The 7,417-nt window shown below is 30.7% G+C and overlaps 1 protein-coding gene across 1 annotated transcript; it reads right to left on the bottom strand.

Moving 5' to 3' along the window:
* Positions 1 to 2,310: 2,310 nt before the first annotated feature.
* Positions 2,311 to 4,636, bottom strand: LOC130807497 (UDP-glycosyltransferase 89A2-like). The gene is made up of 2 exons (XM_057672721.1): positions 3,686 to 4,636; positions 2,311 to 3,035 (listed from the first exon to the last, which is right to left on the bottom strand). The coding sequence occupies exons 1-2, from the start codon at positions 4,524 to 4,526 to the stop codon at positions 2,467 to 2,469; spliced, it is 1,410 nt and encodes a 469-aa protein (XP_057528704.1). The 5' UTR covers positions 4,527 to 4,636; the 3' UTR covers positions 2,311 to 2,466.
* Positions 4,637 to 7,417: the final 2,781 nt, after the last annotated feature.

Here is a 7,417-nt window from a genome sequence, read left to right as displayed (position 1 = left end):
AAAATATTAAAGTTTATAGGTTTAGGGCAAAATCTAAATTTCGAGCATTTTGGTAGTCGGAATTTGGTGATGAGAAGATGAAGAGGGTTAGATGAGAATCAAATTCAAAACCTTCTTAAAAAAAATTTCCAGCTAAGACAAGACATAATTTTCATTTCAACCATTATTATCTCTCTTTCTAGTTTTTATGATAAAAAAATTCTTTTGGATATGCTAATTAAGTGTTAGAGTACATATTATGTACCTTGACTATTAGCCTAAACTCTTAATTTAGTTAATTCTTTGACTCCGCTAAAAACTTAAACTAATAGTTAAGAACCAAAATTATATTATATACTCTAATACTAACACTTGTTTTCTCCTCATACATTACCTTTAAGGCTTTAAAGGATAAAAATATCATTTCCTATTAAATTTTCATTATAAACTCTATATACATAAACCCTTGGGTCTAAGAATACCATTTTAACTTCTTCCTATTAACCCTTCGGACTAAGAGCATCATATCCAAATAAACTTTTTTAATCTACACTCTTTTTTTAATTTAGCTTCCAAATTAGTTGTGTTTTAACAAACTATAGTTGACGTTTTTCATGTACAAAAGCGGATTCATATCAATATATTTAGTAGCCTATTTACCTAAATTAAGGACCGGTTTTTAGGCTACTTGAGGTAGTGGACTGCCTAGGGTTATTAAAAATAAGAAGCCTTATATTTAAAGTAATATAATGTTATAATATATTTTGTCTTTAATTATTTTTTTGAAGTGGAATTTTTTTATCTTTTAATATAATAAAGGGTCTTACTTTAAAAGACATCGTATAAATAATAGACCTTTAAAATCTTTGCTCCGCTCCTATACCCGACACATTAATATTATTAATTTTAATCTTTTAAAAAATGTAGAACTAAAAAAAATAACTCCCCTATTTTGGATACACAAATTTTTGTGAGAGACGCTTTTTTTGGGAGACTATCTCTAATTGGGCCGGCAAATTATATATTCTTTAGCATATAATAAGTAGACATTAAGAATGATGTAAGTATACATTTAATATATTGAAAATAGACATTAAAGATTTAATATATTGAAAATAGACATTAAAGATACGATAAGTAAACATTAAGAATAATATAAGTAAGTATTAAGAATACGGTAAATAGATTATTAATCTGGGTTAAGCTTGAGTTAGGTCACTCTCTAATGAAACCGGCTTTTTTGGGTATTCCTATGTTCATGTAGTATACTCCATTAATTGATAGGTGGATCGATATCATATGCCCATAAAGGAATCACGTGGTGATGTAATTAGTTTAAGATATATTGACCTAATTAATTAATATGATATTTGTAGAAATACATGTCAATAATGCATAGCAATAAATTAAAGAAGTGGACTTAATACGCTAATGCATGTGTTTTATAATTTTATAAATATAATTTGTGCTAAAATAAATGATCAATTAGCAAACCAAACATACATTAATTTGTAGCAACAAGCCAACGACCATTCCAATTTAATTTCATGTAGAGGAAAAATACACAATATAATTTAGGGGAAATAGTAATTAATAATATAACTTATTCACTATTCCATAAAAATGAATTTACTTATTATTTATCTTTGAATAAACACAAATATTAGGTATATTTGCTCTTAGATGACTTGAAACCTGCTATTCAGGTTACTCCACCTCAAACTCAACCCCACCCTCACCAACGACCCTATCTCGACCGTTCCTTACCCACCACCAAATAAACCTCTCCTTCTACCCTCGTCCTACCCACCTAAACCATATACATGTCCTTCACCACGATCACCCTTCCCCTGCTTTTTCCTTTGGTTCTGAGTTGAGCCAGGCTGGTGTTAGGGATGAAGTTAAGAAGGTTGGCTGGTGGTCAAATAAGGGAGTGGGAGTATAGGCTCAAGAGTGGTGGTTCGTAAGGGGTTGCACGATGGTGGTTCGTGACAACTGACGGCATGGTGATTAATTATGGATGGTTGGGGGGAGAGTAGACGGTGCTTGATAAGGGTAGTGGGTGGTGCTTGAAGGGGCAGTCGCTGGTGGGTTTGTGTACGGTGAAGGGCAGGTGGGTGGTTGTTACGAGCAAGGGACCCATTAGGTGGGTTTATTAAAAATAAACAATAAGTGGATGAATTTTCAACGAATTGTAATAAATTGTATTATTAATGAAAATTTATCTTATATTTCTTAGCCTACTTATGTTATACTCTTATTTCTTAAAATTTTGATCAGACTTGAAACAAGTAATTAGAATAAGACAAATAACAATATAAAAACTAATTAATATAAATAACATTTCTGACTTTTTATTTTAAGACTATATATAACCAGACACTTTATATTTTATATCCATAAAGACATAATTATTATTTTTCATAAAAATGCACTCTCACAAACATTTTCATGCCACATCTTTTACACCTAAACAATTTACTTCATTTAATTCATATTTATTTTGGATGCTAACATTTTCACCAATTCATTCAATTGTATGAATGAACTTCCACCCTCTTTCACAGCTTCTAAAGCCTTTTGTTTCATCACTTTGACATTCTCCTTTTGTGGTACATTCTCACTCATTGACTCTTTTATGATCCGACCCAATTCATACGGGTCGGGTACCGTATCTTCACCTTCACATACTCCTACTGCCAACTTTACATACTCTACCAACAGCTTTGCGTTTTGAAATTGATCAGCTTCCATAGGCCATGCTAAAATCATAACTCCTGCCCTAATACTTTCTAAAGTCGAGTTCCATCCACAGTGACTTAAAAACCCTCCGATTGCATTGTGGTTAAGTATATCCACTTGCGGGGTCCACCCTTTGATTATCAAACCACGATCTGAGATCCGGTCCTCAAACCCATTTGGGATCCATGGGCTATCCTGTTCTTTCACTACCCACACGAACCGGGTCATGCTTTGTTCTAACCCTAATGCTACTGCCTCAATCTGCTGTTTTGTCAGCACTTTTTGACTACCAAAACAGACGTACAGTACGCAGCCTGCATTTTAAAGTCAACCAATATAATAAATTTAGTATAAACAAATTTATATACTAAAATTTAAATTATTTTAAACGTTATTTGCTACTTTTAAATATTTTAATAAAATTTTAATTCTGAAAAGCTAGCTCACACATTAAATTTAGCTTATCATATGTAAAAACTCTCACTTTTATATGAAATCCGACTTTTACCTTTTCTTAAAAGATTTAAGTAGAATCTATAAGTTAAAACATAGTTAAGTAGAATCTTATTAAATTTGTTTTGATGGAATTTTATTAAAATTAAAATTTTATATTTTTTAATCATACACAACTTAAAATATTTATAATTAAATATACATTGATAAACATGCAAAAGTCAAATTCATTATAAGTCAAACTTCTATAATCCTTAAAATAAATTATTAAAGGTAATTTTTTAAAGACAAACAAAAGCTAAATTTTTAATAATAAATTGAATTTAAAATTAAATTCCTAATAATTAATTTGTATTTTATTTTATTTTCATTAATCAGGCTAATAATAAACGGCTCACATTCATATTAATGTATTATGACTGAGTATTAAATATTGTCTTGATTAATCGTTTCTCTAATATAAAAAATGAGAAATGTGAGAATTAAGGTGAGCACGTGTAGAAGTACCCACCTGCATCTTGCCATTTATCTAGCCACTGAAGCACACCGGACCCGGCACTGCTATCCAATGAGACCCGTTTTGATTCAGAAATGGAGCTTAACGGGCCGATACTGAATACCCGTTCATGGCCTAAATCTTTCTTCATATGATCCAAAAACTCCCCTTCTAACCCATCAAAAGAATTAAAAACATAAGCCCAACTTTTATTATTATCAGCAAAACTGTTCATAACAATTTTCCAGTCAGGATCATCTTTTTTATATTTCCTATACAAAGAAGGAAGTTGTTTTTCATGAAACAAAGGAGATCTAGGAATATTTTCAAAATGAACACAAGATGGGTTTTTAAATTTGTTAATGTTGATCAATAATTGATCAAAAAGACAAGTTACAAATGCACCAGAAGTGACAAAACAAATTCCGGGTATGTTTAGTTTTTGTGCCCAAATTTGTGTGTAACCAAGAAAAACATCAGAAATGATAGCTTGAGGAGGGTAAGGATGGGATTTGAACCATTGTATGACTTGATTTTCAAGCTTGCTAAGGGATGCAATAATGGGGGTGTTTCCTGAGTTTCCAATGTCTTTGACATTTTCAATGCCTGATGAGAGTTTGGGATGAGGGGGGAAGGGTAGGATTAGAGTTTGAATGGAAGATGGGTGGGTTAAGAGAAGTGGGTCTAAGATGGGGAGGTTTTTTGGGGTGATTAGGATGGTGATTTTGAGTCCTAAAAGGGCTAGTTTGTGAGTAAGGTTTAGGAGTGGAAGTATGTGGCCTTGTGCTGGGAATGGAAATGCAAGTATGTGAAGGGTGTTAGTGGGTGAGATCTTGGTTGAAGATGTTGAATGCATGGTTGTTGATTTGGGGAGGAATTATTCAATATGATGGAGAATGCTTAGCTCAATTTATTCATCACAACTCACAACTCACAACAAGGGTGTCTTATTCATACATGAATTATGTTTGTAAACTGATAGCATTTAACAAGTTATAATTCTAATGAAAAATTATCTATAATAATTTAACTTTTTATGATTTTTCTATATTAATCTCACCCATTAACTAATCATGATGAATTATCTTAATTTTAGGAGTATTTGCCTAGAGTAAATTTGGATAACCTTATGACCTACTATAGTAGATAATTCACCAAAAAAATAAAATAAATTGAAAATTAATGTAAAATTAAAGAAAATTTTTGAACATTTACATAAAAAAATTCTGAATAATAAAAAAATCAGAATTTTTTTCTACATTTAAAAAAAAATTTTAACATTTTATTTTAATTTATGTTTTTTAAAAAAAATAAAACTTGCTATAATAAGTCATTCGGTTATAGGGTATAGTCTAGGAAAATACCCTTCAAAGTTGAGATTATTCGTGGTTAATCAATACATGGGATTATTGTAAGAAAATTATGAAAAGGTTGGATTATATTAGATAATTTTTCCTGTTTCTAAATATTTTAATAGGTATATCTGTTAAAATATTGATGTGTGACAGCATTTATTCAGGTTCCAGTCTTATTATTAATATTTTAAAAATTAATACTTAATACATTGACATTATTTGATTTTATTTTGGATGTGTCTATTTGTTCAATAGTCTATCTTTAAAAACCTTCACATTAAAAAAAAAAAGTAAATATTAGTATAAAAATAGATGGTAGTATGAAACCATGAATGTATAATGCATGATTAATATTCCCAGTATTAAAATAGGATATCATATCATGATTTGTTTGGATGAAATCCAAAACGATTTTCTTTGCATTATTTAAGCTCTAACACTGTCTTCTAGCTAGTCGTTGAAAATCCTACAGATTTTATCGTCTAGCGCATCTCTTTTCTTATTAACATACCCTTAATAATTATAGTGATATGAATTTTATTACTTAAAATAATATATGAATTACACTCTTAAATTTAGGCATTTAACAATTATAACTTTAATTTTCTTTTATTACGAATTACGGTCATGAAAATATTACAGTCTATATCATTCAGACTAAATCATCGAATTCTGACTACTTAATTTCTTAATAACTATTAATTATCTCTAATTACCTTTAACTTTATTTCTAATTTTTTGATTTTATTTAAAAAAATCTCTGGCAACCCTTTACACCCTCCCACCACCCTGTACACCACTGACCCCTCCCCTTCCACCACCTCTCCTAAATCCCCATTTGACTTTCTAATGTCCGTTATCTCCGTCACTTATTTGACAAAGTATCACTAATATTTTAGGGAGTTACTAAATTTTGCCACCATTTTTCATTTTATTGCCACCCCCTCTCGAAATTATGAATTTGCCCTAAAGTTAAAAAATTACAAAATTACCACTGGACTTAAAACTTAAATAACAAATGTATATATATCGAATTCTCAGACGCGTTCTTGTATGAAGTACGAATTCAAACACGGTACTATCTCTCTAAAAACTATCTAAAAACGTTGTTCGATTTTAAACAAGTTGTTACTTGTAATCAATTAACTATGGCTAACGAAAGCGATTATGAATCGGATCCGGTACGTAAATTTTTCGATTTAAATCGTTGGAAATGTGTTTAAAAAAAATGAATCGCAAAAACTGGGCGACTGGACCATGGTTCAGTCGCCCAGTTTTGTGCGATTCTTTTTTTTAATTTTTTTTATTTAAATTATTATTTTTTATTTGTTATTATTATTATTAATTTTATTTGTCGTAATTTTTTTATTATTGTTATTATTATTATTATTATTATTATTATTATTATTATTATTATTATTATTATTATTAATTTTTTTTAGTATTAGTATTTTTATTAATTTTTGTTGTTATTATTATTTATATTTTCATTATTAATGTAATTAATTTATATTATTTGTATTTCAAATTTGCAGGAGTTTGAAAACTTCGGAGACAACGTAGATTACTCCGGTAGCTTTGTTACGGATAGGGAATTTATTTCTTTAGATGAGTTACATAGTTGGGCCGATGCGATAGCAATAACAATTGGTTTTTCAATTTACACGTACTTCTTATAAAAAAAAAAAGAAGGACGTTCTAGAGTTAGTGTATATTTAAAATGTCCCGCTATGGTAATATTAGGGGTGATGTACATATTTTAGATAATACTGCCCGACCTGGTTCTAAAAGTAGAAGTTGCGAGTGTAAATTTTTGATTGTAGCAAGTAGTCGTAAACCAAGAGAAAGACCTTGGATGGTAAGGGTGTGTCCTGGTGAAAAAGGAAAACTCTTAGTGTACAGAGATGGTCATGTAAGGGCGAATAGAATCAATGTAGATATTCGGGAGCACATACGACAGCTTAGTGCAACCGGAATGCAACCGGCTTTTATTATGACTTCTTTTAGAGAAAATTTTCCTAGTACTTTTACTAGCATGAATCACATATATAATATTAGGCAATCAATAAGGAGAGAAGAGATGGAGTGTAGGACTCCTCTTCAACATTGTCTTTATTTGGCCACAGAACTTAATTACGTGGTCTGGACAGACTTAGATAGCGAAGGAGAATTGAGCAAACTATTAGTTGCAAATCCTATCTCTATCCAAATGATACGTACGTGGCCGTATGTTGTGCTGATAGATACAACGTACAAAAAGAACAAACAAAAGTGGCCACTATGTGAAGTGATCGGAATGACGCCAACCAATCACAACTTCTTGGTTGCGTTCTGTTTGATGCGAGATGAGGCGGCTGTGTCGTATTCTTGGGTGTTGCAGGGTGTTGCAGGG

Source organism: Amaranthus tricolor, chromosome 3 (assembly GCF_026212465.1).
Source record: "Amaranthus tricolor cultivar Red isolate AtriRed21 chromosome 3, ASM2621246v1, whole genome shotgun sequence".
NCBI classification, from domain to species: domain Eukaryota; kingdom Viridiplantae; phylum Streptophyta; class Magnoliopsida; order Caryophyllales; family Amaranthaceae; genus Amaranthus; species Amaranthus tricolor.
The sequence above is the reverse complement of the archived record's forward strand: the minus strand, read 5'-3'. Positions and strand labels throughout refer to the sequence as shown.